Raw genomic sequence first — 16,931 nt, forward strand, 5'->3', positions numbered from 1 at the left:
CTCAGCTTCCTCTGTTCCAAAGAAAATAACTCCATCCTACCCAATCTTTCCTTTGTACCCTCACTAGTGCAATCACATCTTTCCTGTAATGTGGTGACCAGAACTGCACGCAGTACTCTAGCTGTGGCCTCACTAGTGTTTTATACAGTTCAAACATAACCCCCACTGTTTTTATATTCTTTGCCTCAACTATTAAAGTCATGTATCCCATATGCCGCCTTAATCACTTCATCTACCTGTCCTGCTACCTTCAGGGATCTGTGGACATGCACTCCAAAGTCCCTCTGTTCCTCTACACTTCTGTGTCCTACCATTTATTGTCTATTCCCTTGCTTTGTTTGCCCTCCCCAAATGCATTACTTCACACTTCTCTGGATTGAATTACATTTGCCACTCTTGCCCACCTGACCAGTTCATTGGTATCTTCTTGCAGTCTACAGCTTTCCTCTTCATTATCAACCACACGGCCAATTTTTGTATCATTGCAAACATCTTAATCATACACCCTAGAAACATAGAAAATAGGTGCAGGAGTAGGCCATTTGGCCCTTCGAGCCTGCACCACCATGCAATATGATCATGGCTGATCATGCAACTTCAGTACCCCATTCCTGCTTTCTCTCCATACCACTTGATCCCTTTAGCTGTGAGGGTCACATCTAACTCCCTTTTGACTATATCTAACTAACTGGCCTCAACAACTTTCTGTGGTAGAGAATTCCACAGGTTCACAACTGAATGAAAAAGTTTCTCCTCATCTTGATCCTAAATGGCTTACCCCTTATCCTTAGTCTGTGACCCCTGGTTCTGGACTTCCCTAACATCGGGAACATACTTCCTGCATCTAACCTGTCCAATCCCGTCAGAATTTTATGTTTCTATGAGATCCCCTCTCATTCTTTTAAATTCCAGTGAATATAAGCCTAGTCGATCCAGTCTTTCTTCATATGTCAGTCCTGCCAACCTGGGAATCAGTCTGGTGAACCTTGGCTGCACTCCCTCTATAGCAAGAATGTCCGTCCTCCGATTAGGAGACCAAAACTGTACGCAGTATTCAAGGTGTGGTCTCACCAAGGCCCTGTACAATTGCAGTAAGACCTCCCTGCTCATATACTCAAATCCTCTCGCTATGAAGGCCAACATGCCATTTGCCTTCTTCACTGCCTGCTGTACCTGCATGCTTACTTTCAATGACTGATGAACCATGACACCCAGGTCTCGTTGCATCTCCCCTTTTCCTAATCTGACCATTCAGATAATATTCTGCCTTCCTGTTTTTGCCACCAAAGTGAATACCCTCACATTTATCTACTGCATCTGCCATGCATTTGCCCACTCACCTAACCTGTCCAAGTCACCCTGCAGCCGCTTGGCATCCTCCTCACAGCTCACACCACCACCCAGCTTAGTGTCATCTGCAAACTTGGAGATATTACATTCAATTCCTTCATCTAAATCATTAAGCTATATTGTAAATAGCTGGGGGGGGGAGGGTCCTACATTCCAGTCTGCACTGTACTCCAGGTGTGGTCTCACCAAGGCCCTGTACAATTGCAGCAAGATTTCCTTGCTCTTGTATTCCAACCCCCTTTCAATAAAGAAAAACATGCCATTTGTTTTCCTTACTGCTTGCTCTGCCTGCATGCTAGTTTTCTGTGTTTAATGTACAGGGGCACCCAAATCTCTGAACACCAACATTTAAAAGTTTCTCACCATTTAAAAAATATTATGTTTATCTGTTCCTACCAAAGTGAATAACCTCACATTTCCTTACATTATACTACTCCATCTGCCCACTCACTTAGTCTACCTAAATTCCTTTTGAGATGCTTTGTGTTCTCCTCACAGTTTACTATCCCACCGAGCTATGTATCATCAGCAAATTTAGATGCATTGCACTCGGTCCCTTCATCGAGGTCATTAATATAGATTATAAATAGCTGATGCCCCAGCACTGATCTTGCAGCACCCCACTAGTCTGCCAACCTGAAACAGATCCATTTACCCCTACTCTCTGTTTTCTGTCCGTTAACCAACTTAACCTGCCCAGCTTCATTCCCTAAAATTAAGTTCAGAACCGTCCCCTCTCTTGTGGACTTCCTATGTACTGGTTGAAAGGTATCCCTCCATACCTTTCACACTAATTCTATCTCTGTTAATATTTGGGTAGTTGAAGTCCCCTACTATTACTGCTCTATTGCTTTTGCACTTCTCAGAAATTTGCCTACATATTTGTTCTTCTATCTCCCTCTGACTGGGGGTCTATAGTACACTCCCAGCAGTGTGATTGCCCCTTTTTTGTTCAGTTCAACCCATATGACCTCAGTTGATGATCCTTCCAACATATCATTGCTCCTCATAGCTGTAATTGTTTCTTTAATCAATATTGTGCCTCCCCACCTCCCTTTTTTAAATTCCCCCCCTCGTCTGAAAACCTTGTAACCAGGAATGTTGAGCTGCCATTCCTGCCCTCCTTTCAGCCATGTCTCTCTAATACCTAGTATCATCATCATAGGCAGTCCCTCGAAATTGAGGAAGGCTTGCTTCCACTCTAAAAGTGAGTTCTCAGGTGACTCTGCAGTCCAATGCGGGAATCACAGTCTCTGTCACAGGTGGGACAGACAGACAGTCATTGAAGGAAAGGGTGGGTGGGGAATCTGGTTGGCTGCATGCTCCTTCCGTTGTCTGCGTTTGGTTTCTGCATGCTCTCGGCGACGAGACTTGAGGTGCTCAGCGCCCTCCCGGATGCTCTTCCTGCACTTAAGGTGGTCTTGGGCCAGGGATTCCCAGATTCCGGTGGAGATGTTGAACTTAATCAAGGAGGCTTTGAAGGTGTCCTTGAAACGTTTCCTCTACCCACCTGGGGCTCGCTTGCTGTGTAGAAGTTCCGAGTAGAGCGCTTGCTTTGCAAGTCTCGTGTCGGGCATGCGGAAGGTGTGGCCCGCCCAACAGAGCTGGTCGAGTGTGGTCAATGCTTTGATGCTGGGGATGTTCGGCTGATCTATCCTCCCAGTGGATTTGCAGGATTTTGCAAAGGCAGCGCTGGTGGTACTTTTGAGGTGTCTACTATATATGATCCACGTCTCTGAGCCAAATAGGAGAGCGGGTATCACTACTGCCCTGTAGACCATAAGCTTGGTGCACGATTTGAGGTCCTGGTCTTCAAAGATTCTCTTCCTCAGGCGACCGAAGGCTGTGGTGGCATATTGGAGGCGGTGTTAGACCTCATCTATGTCTGCCCTTGCTAATAGTAGGCTCCCCGCGCTATGGAAAATGGTCCACGTTGTCCCAAAGCCAGTGGACTTTGGTGACCGGAGGGGGCAGTGCTGTGTGGTGGGGTCAGGTTGGTGGAGGACCTTTTACCCAAGGCCTCACCCCACTGCTGGCCAACAACGGGGAGACACTCACTAAGGATACCGAGGCAGTCAGGACCCACTGGAAGGAGCACTTCGAAGATCTCTTTAATCGAGACTCTGGCTTTGACATGAGTGTCCTCGACTCCATCCCCCAGCATGCCACCATCTCAGCAATACCTAATTTAAACCCTCCCTAACAGCACTAGCAACCGACCCCCTCCCCCGTAAGGATATTGGTCCCGGCCTATTTGAAGTACAACTCTGGAGAGTGCTACCTACTGAACCACGGCTGACACTTGAACATTTGTAAATGTTTTGAGATTAAAATTGAAGCTTATTATACGAAGAAAATAGTGTATAACAGTACAGAGGACCATTATTGCTATACTCCTCGAGTATACATGGCTGTAGAACCTTGAGCAGTGTTCCCATACTCCAGTCATATTGTGGGAGTGGTTAAAAGCAATTGCACAACTGGGATCTTTCATTTTTGCAGTTGCTCTGAAGTCAAATTTGCAATTTTACATTTCTGATCATGGGCCATTTAAAAAAGAATCTCGAGCAGAATCCAGCGGATTGGGCTCACTGATTTTTGTCCCTGTGGATGCTTTACCTTTACTTGTTAAATTCCCCATAGTTAATCTGCTAGTAGTTCTGAGAAGACTATGATATCAAGTCATGAATGAGCTGGAAGACCAAGCCATTGTTTTCGGTCACACTATAAACTGTCCTTCCTTACCACTGACTTCAACAGTGTCAACACTTCAAAAAAAAAAGTACTTCATTGGCTGTAAAGTGCTTTGGGATGTCTGGTGGTTGTGAAAAGCACAATATAAATGCAAGTCTTTCTTTCAAATTTTCAGTCACCTGCTGGTTCTCCCACCATGGCTTGGCATCCATTCCTTTTATTAACTTTTCCTCCTCTAAAGCATTGTGTAGCATTTCCTACATTAAGGGTGCTGGATAAATGCAAGTATTCTGTGCATAACACAATTTATTTTTGCTTTCTGTGTAACACAATTTTTTTGCTTTGGTAACATTTTTATATTGGTTATTGTGGACCTTTTAATTTTCATTTTTATTGGTGTGTTGCAAGTACCATTTTAACAAGTTTAGTAGTTGTATTGGGCCCAAGTTTAGGCGCAGCCCGTTTTTCGCACCACAAATTGCGCCTAAAAAAAAAACCTCACCTATTCTCCGGCTCCCTGCAGGCCCTCTGGAGCTGGGCGCGGCGCAGCATGAGCTGTGGGGGGGCGGAGCCAGGCCCCTGCGCTGAAAACAGTGCCGGGACCTCTGCACATGCGCGCTACAGTGGGCGTGCATGTGCAGTAGCCCCAGGCGCCCAAAACTGTGGGAGGGGCCCGAAGCACGCAGCCCCGAGCTCTGGCCGAACGGCCTCACTGGGGCTGCGTGGATAAGGTTCCCCCCCCCCTCCTCTCCCCGCCCCCCCCTCCTCTCCCCGCCCCCCCCTCCTCTCCCCGCCCCCCCCTCCTCTCCCCGCCCCCCCCTCCTCTCCCCGCCCCCCCCTACTCTCCCCGCCCCCCCCTCCTCTCCCCGCCCCCCCCTCCTCTCCCCGCCCCCCCCTCCTCTCCCCGCCCCCCCCTCCTCTCCCCGCCCCCCCCTCCTCTCCCCGCCCCCCCCTCCTCTCCCCGCCCCCCCCTCCTCTCCCCGCCCCCCCCTCCTCTCCCCGCCCCCCCCTCCTCTCCCCGCCCCCCCCTCCTCTCCCCGCCCCCCCTCCTCTCCCCGCCCCCCCCTCCTCTCCCCGCCCCCCCCTCCTCTCCCCGCCCCCCCCTCCTCTCCCCGCCCCCCCCTCCTCTCCCCGCCCCCCCCTCCTCTCCCCGCCCCCCCCTCCTCTCCCCGCCCCCCCCTCCTCTCCCCGCCCCCCCTCCTCTCCCCGCCCCCCCTCCTCTCCCCGCCCCCCCTCCTCTCCCCGCCCCCCCTCCTCTCCCCGCCCCCCCTCCTCTCCCCGCCCCCCCTCCTCTCCCCGCCCCCCCTCCTCTCCCCGCCCCCCCTCCTCTCCCCGCCCCCCCCTCCTCTCCCCGCCCCCCCCTCCTCTCCCCGCCCCCCCCTCCTCTCCCCGCCCCCCCCTCCTCTCCCCGCCCCCCCCTCCTCTCCCCGCCCCCCCCTCCTCTCCCCGCCCCCCCTCCTCTCCCCGCCCCCCCCTCCTCTCCCCGCCCCCCCTCCTCTCCCCGCCCCCCCCTCCTCTCCCCGCCCCCCCCTCCTCTCCCCGCCCCCCCCTCCTCTCCCCGCCCCCCCCTCCTCTCCCCGCCCCCCCCTCCTCTCCCCGCCCCCCCCTCCTCTCCCCGCCCCCCCCTCCTCTCCCCGCCCCCCCCTCCTCTCCCCGCCCCCCCCTCCTCTCCCCGCCCCCCCCTCCTCTCCCCGCCCCCCCCTCCTCTCCCCGCCCCCCCCTCCTCTCCCCGCCCCCCCCTCCTCTCCCCGCCCCCCCCTCCTCTCCCCGCCCCCCCCTCCTCTCCCCGCCCCCCCCTCCTCTCCCCGCCCCCCCCTCCTCTCCCCGCCCCCCCCTCCTCTCCCCGCCCCCCCTCCTCTCCCCGCCCCCCCTCCTCTCCCCGCCCCCCCCTCCTCTCCCCGCCCCCCCCTCCTCTCCCCGCCCCCCCCTCCTCTCCCCGCCCCCCCCTCCTCTCCCCGCCCCCCCCTCCTCTCCCCGCCCCCCCCTCCTCTCCCCGCCCCCCCCTCCTCTCCCCGCCCCCCCCTCCTCTCCCCGCCCCCCCCTCCTCTCCCCGCCCCCCCCTCCTCTCCCCCGCCCCCCCCTCCTCTCCCCGCCCCCCCCTCCTCTCCCCGCCCCCCCCTCCTCTCCCCGCCCCCCCTCCTCTCCCCGCCCCCCCCTCCTCTCCCCGCCCCCCCCTCCTCTCCCCGCCCCCCCCTCCTCTCCCCGCCCCCCCCTCCTCTCCCCGCCCCCCCCTCCTCTCCCCGCCCCCCCCTCCTCTCCCCGCCCCCCCCTCCTCTCCCCGCCCCCCCCTCCTCTCCCCGCCCCCCCCTCCTCTCCCCGCCCCCCCCTCCTCTCCCCGCCCCCCCCTCCTCTCCCCGCCCCCCCCTCCTCTCCCCGCCCCCCCTCCTCTCCCCGCCCCCCCCTCCTCTCCCCGCCCCCCCCTCCTCTCCCCGCCCCCCCCTCCTCTCCCCGCCCCCCCCTCCTCTCCCCGCCCCCCCCTCCTCTCCCCGCCCCCCCCTCCTCTCCCCGCCCCCCCTCCTCTCCCCGCCCCCCCCTCCTCTCCCCGCCCCCCCCTCCTCTCCCCGCCCCCCCCTCCTCTCCCCGCCCCCCCCTCCTCTCCCCGCCCCCCCCTCCTCTCCCCGCCCCCCCCTCCTCTCCCCGCCCCCCCCTCCTCTCCCCGCCCCCCCCTCCTCTCCCCGCCCCCCCCTCCTCTCCCCGCCCCCCCCTCCTCTCCCCGCCCCCCCCTCCTCTCCCCGCCCCCCCCTCCTCTCCCCGCCCCCCCCTCCTCTCCCCGCCCCCCCTCCTCTCCCCGCCCCCCCCTCCTCTCCCCGCCCCCCCCTCCTCTCCCCGCCCCCCCCTCCTCTCCCCGCCCCCCCCTCCTCTCCCCGCCCCCCCCTCCTCTCCCCGCCCCCCCCTCCTCTCCCCGCCCCCCCCTCCTCTCCCCGCCCCCCCCTCCTCTCCCCGCCCCCCCCTCCTCTCCCCGCCCCCCCCTCCTCTCCCCGCCCCCCCCTCCTCTCCCCGCCCCCCCCCTCCTCTCCCCGCCCCCCCCCTCCTCTCCCCGCCCCCCCCCTCCTCTCCCCGCCCCCCCCCTCCTCTCCCCGCCCCCCCCCTCCTCTCCCCGCCCCCCCCCTCCTCTCCCCGCCCCCCCCCTCCTCTCCCCGCCCCCCCCCTCCTCTCCCCGCCCCCCCCTCCTCTCCCCGCCCCCCCCCTCCTCTCCCCGCCCCCCCCCCCTCCTCTCCCCGCCCCCCCCTCCTCTCCCCGCCCCCCCCTCCTCTCCCCGCCCCCCCCTCCTCTCCCCGCCCCCCCCTCCTCTCCCCGCCCCCCCCTCCTCTCCCCGCCCCCCCCCTCCTCTCCCCGCCCCCCCCCTCCTCTCCCCGCCCCCCCCCTCCTCTCCCCGCCCCCCCCCTCCTCTCCCCGCCCCCCCCCTCCTCTCCCCGCCCCCCCCTCCTCTCCCCGCCCCCCCCCTCCTCTCCCCGCCCCCCCCCTCCTCTCCCCGCCCCCCCCCTCCTCTCCCCGCCCCCCCCCTCCTCTCCCCGCCCCCCCCTCCTCTCCCCGCCCCCCCCCTCCTCTCCCCGCTCCCCCCCTCCTCTTGAAAAAAAAATGTTGTTCCAAAGTGAAACTGTTCTAACTGACTAGAACTGGAGCAAACTAAATGCTGAGAATTCAAATTTCTAAGATACTCCATTCTATACCAGTTGCTTCAAAAAAACAGAAGCAACTCAGGCCGAAACTTGGCCCCATCCTGTGTAGAACGCAGCTAACGTATGGTATGTGTGCGTCCTGGACATTGATATGAAAAGGACAAAATAGATGAGCTGAATGGTGCTTGCCTTTAGTTCCTTTTTAGATTCTTGTTTTTTTTCCTTCATTTTCAAAATACTACTTGGAAACTTAAAACAATGTTTTGCAGATATTTGTTATGTGCTTCAGGGGACCTTGTGAAAATATATAGTACAGCCACAGAGGAATGTGTACATGTCCTGGAAGGACATAACAATCTGGTCACAGGCATTCAGCTTAATCCCAAAAATCACTTGCAGGTAAGAGTTTTTTGCAATTAATCTTTGGTTACAACACGGTAAAACATACTGCATTTATAGCACAGTGTGCATAGTGCAGTATACAGGGTACATCACAGTGTTGAGTGTGCTTTGTTAAGTCGTTTGAGATGTGGAAGACCCTGGAAATAAATAATAAACTTGCAGAATGAGCGTATAATTGGCAAATGAATTTCAACGCAGATAAATGTGAGGTATTACATTTTGGTAAGAAAAATAAGGAGGTCACATTACTTGGAAAATAAGAATCTAAATATGGTAGAAGAGCAAAGGGATCTCGGAGTACAGGTTGAACCTCCCTTACCCGCCACCACCCCTCCTCTGGTATCATTTCCGGGTGGCGCATGCACCAACACTTCTCAGGGTCCGCTCAGGCCGCCGACCTCCTCCCAACCCCCTCTCTGGCCAATGACTTCCCTCATCCGGCACAGGCCAGGTCCCGAGGGTGCTGGATAAGGGAGGTTCAAACTGTACAAACGCACACATCACAAAGTAGCGACACAGGATAATAAGGCGATTTAAAAGAAAGCAAATGAAGCACTACGGTTTATTTCTAGAGGGGTAGAATTGAAATAGCGAGAAGTTATTGCTAAACTTGTATTGAATCTCGGTTGGACTGCATCTAATTCTGGATGCCATATTATACAAAAGGATATAGAGGAACTGGAGAGGGTGTACAAGATTTACAAGGCTAATACCAGAAATGTAAGATTATACCCATCAGGAAACGAACAGGCTGGGTCTCTTTTTTTTTTTCTCCTGAAAAGAGATGACTGAGGGGTGACCTAATAGAGGTTGTTAAAATTATGAAATTTGGGATGGGCTCCACCTGGGACCAGGGTCCTAGCGGAAAGGATAAATGGGGCGGTCACAAGAACTTTAAACTTATAAATGGTGGGTGGGGGGGTGGGGCTCAGATTGTTTTCATTTGTGGGGAAGAGCAAAATCAGAGGCCATCAATATAAGATAGTCACCAAGAAATCAAATGGGGAATTCAGAAGAAGCTTCTTTACCTGGAGAGTGGTAAGATTGTGGAACTCGTTACCCCATGGAGTGGTTGAAGTGAATAGTAGAAAGGGGAGACCTAGATGAGGAAACATTGGAGGAGGCTTGAGTGGAGCATAAACGTCACTTGGACTGAATGGCCTGTTTCTATGCCATATATCCGATGTAATCCCATGACACTGATTCAATGTATTGGTCACGGTGTTGTGCCTGACCTGCAAATGAAGCCCATCCTAACTTGTTGCCCTAACTTGGCCAGAGTTCTAACTCCAGTAAATCTTCTTCCCAACCAAAGACACAATTTTGAGGTGTTATGGACATTTTCTTTTTCTGCAATCAAAAAATACCAATGCAACAAATATAGCCTTGGGGAGAGATCTAGAGCAAACCCTATCTGGCGACATTTGGGATTCCATGGGGCTCGGTTTTCGGCGAAAACAGTAGTTTTACACCAGAATTACTGTTTTCGCTGCGCTACGTTTTTAGGCCTAACTTTCGGCCTTTATGTCACATCGGTAAAGTCGGCATTGCATGAGGATTCGCGGTGCAAACCACGAATTTCGGAAACTTTAGTCAGAGGCTGGTAGCGCTGCAAGCGAGGCCTGGGGTGGGTGGGGGGAGACACGTAAAAAAAAATTCACAAACCCTTACCTACTAAGTCACTGAAAAAGAATTAAAAAATAAAAACTAACTTACCTTTTTTGCAGGTCATCATACTTACTGCTGCTCCAAGGGCTGCACCGCCAGGTTGGATCTGTCTATTCTGGGCATGGCAGAGAGTGCCGAAAGTACAACGGTAACTCAATCCGTGGCAATTCACGTCGGCGCATCTCTCCCCGGTGGTGCATGGAAGCGCCACTGCAAAAAGGTGCCCGAAGATCCTACCGACTGGGTTTTCGCCGCAGAGGGTCAAATCGCGGTGAAAACCCAGTCGCAAAGTCAGCGAAAAACCAGCCCCATATGTGAAGCACAGTAACATTCGTAATGCAGCTCTGACACCATTTGTGCCTTCCTTCACCTGTGGGCTTTAAACATTTTGTTGCTCAGTGTGCATCTAGCTTCCACACCAACCTGCCCTACTATAGGACTTTGACCAAGGTGGGATTCAGCGGTATTTTTTTTTCCTTCTCTTGCTCTTCAGCAAAAGAGGGCAAAGTGATGCCAGCTTTCATACAGCAAGTCAAATTCCCTACAAAAAATAGAACTAGCACACCTAATGTCCTGTAGTTCTTTTTCTCCTTTTTGTGTAGGAATGTGCATTGTCTTCTGATACTGTTGAGAGCCTAAATAATGTTTGGTTCAAACTTACATCTACAAAGTTTAAGTAAGTTTGTGGAGATTAATTGCAATGGAAAAACTTTTAAAATTGCTACTGATGATTAGGTTATTTGTTCACAGCTGTACTCTGTCTCACTGGATGGCACAGTTAAACTTTGGGACTTCACAGATGGAATCTTAATAAAAGTAAGTGGTGCCGTACTTTGAAACTTTGACTAAAGAATCATGGTTTTTTTTTTAAATGCATGTTAACTTTTTTTTCCCTCTGCAGACTTTTGTAATGGATTTAGAACTGCTTGCCCTATACACGACTGCTGCTGATGAAAAGTCCATCTTTGCTATTGTTCCAAAAGTTAATGATAAACATTCAGGTAACAAAAAAAGTTTGCAAATTAGTTCTGAAACCTAATTTAGTGAAGGTTATTCTTTGCCAACATTGCATTATATGTGTAGCCTAAAATAGTAAAAAGTACAAAGATACAAGACCCTGAATAGCTGATTTAACACTAATATAATATAGCTTATATGTTTGTGATCGTTGCAAAATTTCATCATTGTATATTGGTCAAACTTCCTTCCATTTTGTAGCTGATATCTTGTAGAAGTTTGGAATGTGCAGGAAGTTTGTTTTAGTTTTGAGCCTCTTCATCTGCATGTAATAATTTAGCAACCAATTTAAGCTATATTCATAGAATCATAGAATGGTTACAGCACGGAAAAAGGCCATTTGGCCTGTCGAGCCCATGCCGACTCAGCTAGCCCCACTCTCCTGCCCTTTCCCCGTAGCCCTGCAATTTTTTTTCCTTCAGTAACTTATCCAAATCACTTTTGATATACGCTTTCCGGCAGTACATTCCAGATCTTAACCATTCGCTGCGTAAAAAGTTTTTTTCTTACATCATAGAATCATAGAAATTTACAGCACGGATGGAGGCCATTTTGGCCCATCGTGCCCGTGCCGGCCAACCAAGAGCTATCCAGTTGAATCCCACTTTCCAGCTCTTGGTCTGTAGCCCTATAGGTTATGGCACTTGGGTAAGTGCACATCCAAGTATCTTTTAAATGTGGTGAGGGTTCCTGCCTCTACCACCCTTTCAGGCAGTGAGTTCCAGACCTCCCCCACCCTCTGGATAAAGTAATTTCTCCTCGTATCTCCTAAACCTCCCCCCCAAATTACTTTAAATTTATACCCGCTGGTTGTTGACCCCTCTGCCAAGGGAAACAGGTTCTTCCTATCCACTCTATCCAGGCCCCTTTTAATTTTATGCACCTTAATCAGGTCTTCCCTTGGCCTCCTCTGTTCCAAAGAAAACAGACCCAACATCTCCAATCTTTCCTCATAGCCAAAATTCTCCAGTCCAGACAATATTCTTCTTAGTCTCCTCTGCTCCCTTTCCAGTGCAACCACATTTTTCCTGTAATGTGGTAACCAGAACTGCACACAGTACTCTAGCTGTGGCTTAACCAATATTTTTTTTAACAGTTCAAGATTAACCTCCTTGCTCTTGTATTACATTCCTCAACTAATAAAGGCAAGTATTCCATATGCCGCCTTAACCACCTTATCTACCTAGCCTGCTACCTTCAGTGATCTGTGGACCTGCACTCCAAGGTCCCTTTGTTCCTCCACACTTTTCAAGTGTCATACCATTTAATGTGTATTCCCTTGCCTTGTTAGACCTCCCCAAATGCATTACCTCACACTTATTCGTATTGAATTCCATTTGCCACTGTTCTGCCCACCTGCCCAGTACATTGATATCTTCCTGCAGTCTGCATCTTTCTTCTTCGTTATCCACCACACAGCCTGTTTTTATGTCATCTGCAAACTTCTTAATCATATCCCAACATTTAAGTCCAAGTCATTGATATATACTACAAAAAGCAAGGGATCCAGTCCTGAGCCCTGCGGAACCCCACTGGAAGCAGCCTTCTAGTCACAAACACCCATCAACCATTACCTTTGCTTCCTGCCTCCGAACCAATTTTGGATCCAACTTGCCACTCTGCCCTGAATCCCATGGGCTATTACATTTGTGACTGGGTAGATGCAGGGAGAAAGATTCCTCTGGCTGAGAAAGAAAGATCCAGGGGTCACAATCTCAGAATAAGGGTTCGGCCATTTAGGACTGAGATGAGGAGAAACTTCTTCACTCAGGCTGGTGAATCTTTGGAATTCTCTATCCCAGAGGGCTATGGAGGCTCAGTCTTTGAGTATATTCAAGACAGAGATCGATAGATTTTTGGATATTAATGGGATCAAAGGATATGGGGATAGTGCAGGAAAGGAGTTGAGGTAGAAGATCAGCCATGATCTCATTGAATGGCGGAGCAGGCTCGAGGGGCCAAATGGCCTACTCTTGCTCCTAATTCTTATGTGACCAGTCTGCCATGTGGGACCTTTATCAAAAGCTTTGCTAAAATCCATATACACTACATCATACGCACTGCCCTCATCGACTTCCCGGTTACCTGCTCGAAAAATTCAATCAAGTTAGTCAGACACGATCTTCCCTTGACAAATCCATGCTGACTGTCCTTGATTATTCCATGTCGTTCCTTGATTAATCCATGTCTTTCCAAATGGAAATTTATCCTGTCCCTCAGGATTTTTTTCCAGTAATTTTCCCACCACTGAGGTTAGTCTGATTGGCCTGTAATTACTCGGTCTATCCCTTTCTCCCTTTTTAAACAAAGGTACAACATACAAATGATGGTCAGAGCCTCTGCTATTTCCTCTTTTGCTTCTCAACAGTCTGGGATACATTTCATAAGGGCTTGGGAATTTATCCACTTTCAAAGCTGCTAAGCCCCTTAATACTTCCTTTCTCACTATGTTTATCTTGCCTTTGGTTCTTTTGCCAATCAGCTTAAATTTTGATCCTTCTGCCATTTTTTCTCTGATCAAGTACAATGTTAGATTTGGACTCTGGTTGCGAATTGTCTTTTTTATTTTTGGTAGTCAATGGGATGTCTTTTGACGGTAAGCATTTGTGTAAAGTAGAATTGGAAGGTTCCCCTTAAATGTTGTACTTGCTAACGTCTGAATTGTACCCATACTTTGCAATCTGTTGTTCGCCAGCGAAATTTCAGTTGATGTCCATCAATCTGCCCAAGTCAACTGCCCAAGAAGTTGAAGTTAAAGCAACAGACTTGTTTGTCATTTTGGATGATGTATGTCGGTCACCAAAATCCATAGCTTTCAGCAGAGAGGTAGGACTCTTTGATTGTCCAGTTTAAAAAAAAATCATCCTTTTTATAAATTTTATTTAAAACTTTCTTTATTGTAAGAATTTATAAATCTGAAATATAGTTTGACTAAGTCACTGAGGTAGTGATAAGATTATACAGTAACTTTCCTATATAATTTTTATTTGAGGAGGAAAGGAATTCCAAGTATAATTTGTCTCATTTGTTTACCCCAGAGTTGCTCAATCACAAGTTATATTTATAGCTATAGAAATAGTTTTATCCAATAAAAGGTTAATTTGCGGGTGAAATACAAGACAACAGTTTCTGTGGGGGTGGTGGTGAAATTTTGTAAATGGTACATTGTGGAAAACAGCTATGTTACTGGCAGTTCATCTAACCTCGACAGTAAATGTGAACAAAAATGATTTGGATATATTGGCCCCAAGTTTCCACATGATTTGCTCCTGATTTTTAGGAGCAACTGGTGTAGAACGGAGTATCTTAGAAATCGGAATTCTCCACATTTAGTTTCCTCCAGTTCTAGTCAGGTAGAACAGTTTCACTTTGGAACAGAATTTTTTTTTCAAAAGGGGGCGTGTCCGGCCACTGACGCCTGATTTCAAAGTTTCCACAGTGAAAATGTACTCCAAACTAACTTAGAATGGAGTAAGTGAAGATTTTTGTACGCTTGAAAAAATCTTGTCTACACTTTAAAAAATCAGGCGCAGGTTATAAATTAGGCGTAGGGAATGAGGTGGGGGGGGGGGGAAGGGAAGTCATTACATTCTACAATCAATCCTTAGTTATACTTATACAAATATTATACAAATAAATCCAACCTGAATAAAAATTTATCAGCAAAGAAAAGATTAAATAAACCATGTTCCTACCTGTGTGAAAGTGCTTCAGGCAGGCCTTTCAGACAGCGGTGTGGCGTCAGTGTCTCGACGGCAGCGGCAGCAAGCAGCCTTCGAGCTGAGCTGCAGTGCTTGAGGCAGGGGTGTGGCGTCAGTGTCTCGTCTCGATGGCAGCGGCAGGCAGCAAGCAGCCTTCGAGCTGAGCTGCGGTGCTTAGGGCAGGCCTTCATTCCCCGCGAAGATGCAGCACCCGGACGGACTTGAGGCCATTCGGCCATGGGATTGCAGTGGCGTCAGTGGCTGGCCGGGAGCCGAAGAAAGAACAGCAGCAGCCTTCAAGCTGTGAGGGGGACTGACTGAGGCCATTTGGACAGGGAGAGGCAACCACATCGACATCTTTATATTTAAATTTGCAGAATGGGTGCTGCATTGTCAACACCACATATTATGCAATGGTTTGCTTCCTCATGCAAGAAATTCTTTGTTCTTGGTGGACGTTGATCCATTGCAAAGTTGAATTGGCACTTTTATTTCTCCAAACACACAGTCCTTAATTTGCAGGCACCGGTTCTGCAAGTTTAGCAGTGAAAAGCTGAACTCACTGATTTCAGCAGGTGATTTATTCAGCAGTGCTGCTAAAAGCACTCCCTCACACACAGAAATATCAAGAAAATTAAAATACAAGCCTTTGCAGGGGTCCAAGAAACAAATATTCACTTTTTCTGCAGTACTTTTAAAAATGGCCGAGTGCCAATGTTTACTTCAGACTGCGCGTGCACGAATGCTCCAACGCGCAAGCGCAGGGTTGCCGGCACCAAGAAGCCTCATTTCAATTGTACCCGCCCCCTCCTACTTACAAAATCGGCGCGAGTGGTAGACTCCGCCCCCTGTGCGCCGCGCCAAGCAGACATCGAGCTCCAAGGAGCTCGAGAATACCGCACTTTTTTTCCGGTGCCGTTTTCAGTGCAAAAAACAGGCGCCCAGCTCTGAGGTGTGCCTTTTTCGCCGCGTGTGGAAACTTGGGGCCATAATGTGCAAGTTAACTTTTTAATTAATAAATTGTGTTAAGTAAATATCAATCGTACAGCTCTAAACTAATTGTGCATAATTGGTTTAAGGTTAAGTTTAAATGATTTTGTAGTTCATCTGAATGTAAAAAGCAATTTCTTTAATACCTTTTTTAAAAAAAAATTGTTTTATTTTCAATTGTATTACCAGGGTGAATATGTTGCTTCAGTTAAAGATTTTGAGCTGCGTGTGTTGGTCTTCAAAAAGAAAAAGTGTTATAGGTAATCTTTGGTTGGAATGTTACTTTGGTTTTTTCTGCATGCTATTCATCATGTCAGACTAACACACAAAACAATATGTTTGCAATCAAAGAAACAACATCATAATCCTGCTTTATTTTATATTTTAAGATTTCCCTTGAGTATCAACGATCGGAAAGGAGCTAATAATGTATTCACCTGCGTAGCCTGTCACCCAAAGGAAGACTGTATAGCAACAGGCCACAAAGATGGCAAAATCCGACTCTGGTATGGTATTCTGTCATCTTTCTTCTGGAGCTTGAGTTCATTCATCTTTGATTTGCAACTTGTTTTATTTGATTTCCACCATACGGTAAAGCTTTCTGTGTATAACAAAATCAGAAAACCCATTTACGATTTTATTATTCTTAGCCCACAGAGGAATTCTTCCCTGCCTCATCTCCCCTTGTGCACCAACAAAAGTACATGTAACAAAAAATGAATTTAAATCAGTGAGATGCTTTGTGATCTTGTTTTTTTTCATATAAAATCTAGATTTTATGAACCAGCTAACAACTTTGGATGTATTTAAGCCTGAAAACTAGACCTTGGTCCTTATGAATAAGGTTAAATGATATTGAAGTTGAAATCCTTGTAAATATGATTGATCTTTTCTTCTCCCCTCTCGTGTTCTACTTTAACTTGGAGAGCACCTTAAAGAAATACTTCTGACTAAGGTTTTAAAACGACCATTGGAATTCATCCCAACTCTTCCCTCCCCTCCCCCCCCCTCCCCCTTTACAAACCTGATGCAAATATGTCTCACACTACCTCATTATTTTGTAACTGTTGGAATGCAGAGTGCATAGTTATAAAATACACAGTTTGCTGAGAACATTTCTATGTACAAATTTATTTTTGACTTTTATAAAGTAGACATAGCCAACAATAAAAGCTATAAGGATCTACATAGCAAAGAAAATGCTCCATCACTTTCAAAAAGACAAAGCACTGCTAGGGGGACTAAGATATAGAAGTATTAAAATGTCAGAACTAACTGTCCAAACCTGGAAATCGTTCCAAGCAAAGCATCTCGAATACTTTTTAACATGTAAATATCATAAATAATTAAAAGAAAAATACAGGAGTCTCAAGTCTGTAGCCTTGACTGAGATCGGATAATTCAGCACAGACTAGAAATTTAACTGGAGACGTTCTGGTCCATATAACACACCATAAAGGGATACTGGGCCACAATCCCTGCATTTGAA

At 49.7% G+C, this 16,931-nt stretch overlaps 1 protein-coding gene across 1 annotated transcript in view; it reads left to right on the forward strand.

The window, feature by feature from the left end:
- wdr75 (WD repeat domain 75) overlaps positions 1-16,931 on the forward strand; it is an 83,982-nt gene that overhangs the window by 16,512 nt on the left and 50,539 nt on the right. The window contains exons 2-7 of the mRNA XM_070875844.1: positions 7,934-8,063; positions 10,485-10,550; positions 10,636-10,735; positions 13,447-13,577; positions 15,632-15,702; positions 15,832-15,948. Of these exons, the coding sequence (XP_070731945.1) occupies positions 7,934-8,063; positions 10,485-10,550; positions 10,636-10,735; positions 13,447-13,577; positions 15,632-15,702; positions 15,832-15,948 (615 nt within the window). The remainder of the gene's footprint in view (positions 1-7,933; positions 8,064-10,484; positions 10,551-10,635; positions 10,736-13,446; positions 13,578-15,631; positions 15,703-15,831; positions 15,949-16,931) is intronic.

Source organism: Pristiophorus japonicus, chromosome 3 (genome assembly GCF_044704955.1).
Source record: "Pristiophorus japonicus isolate sPriJap1 chromosome 3, sPriJap1.hap1, whole genome shotgun sequence".
In the NCBI taxonomy this organism is placed as follows: domain Eukaryota; kingdom Metazoa; phylum Chordata; class Chondrichthyes; family Pristiophoridae; genus Pristiophorus; species Pristiophorus japonicus.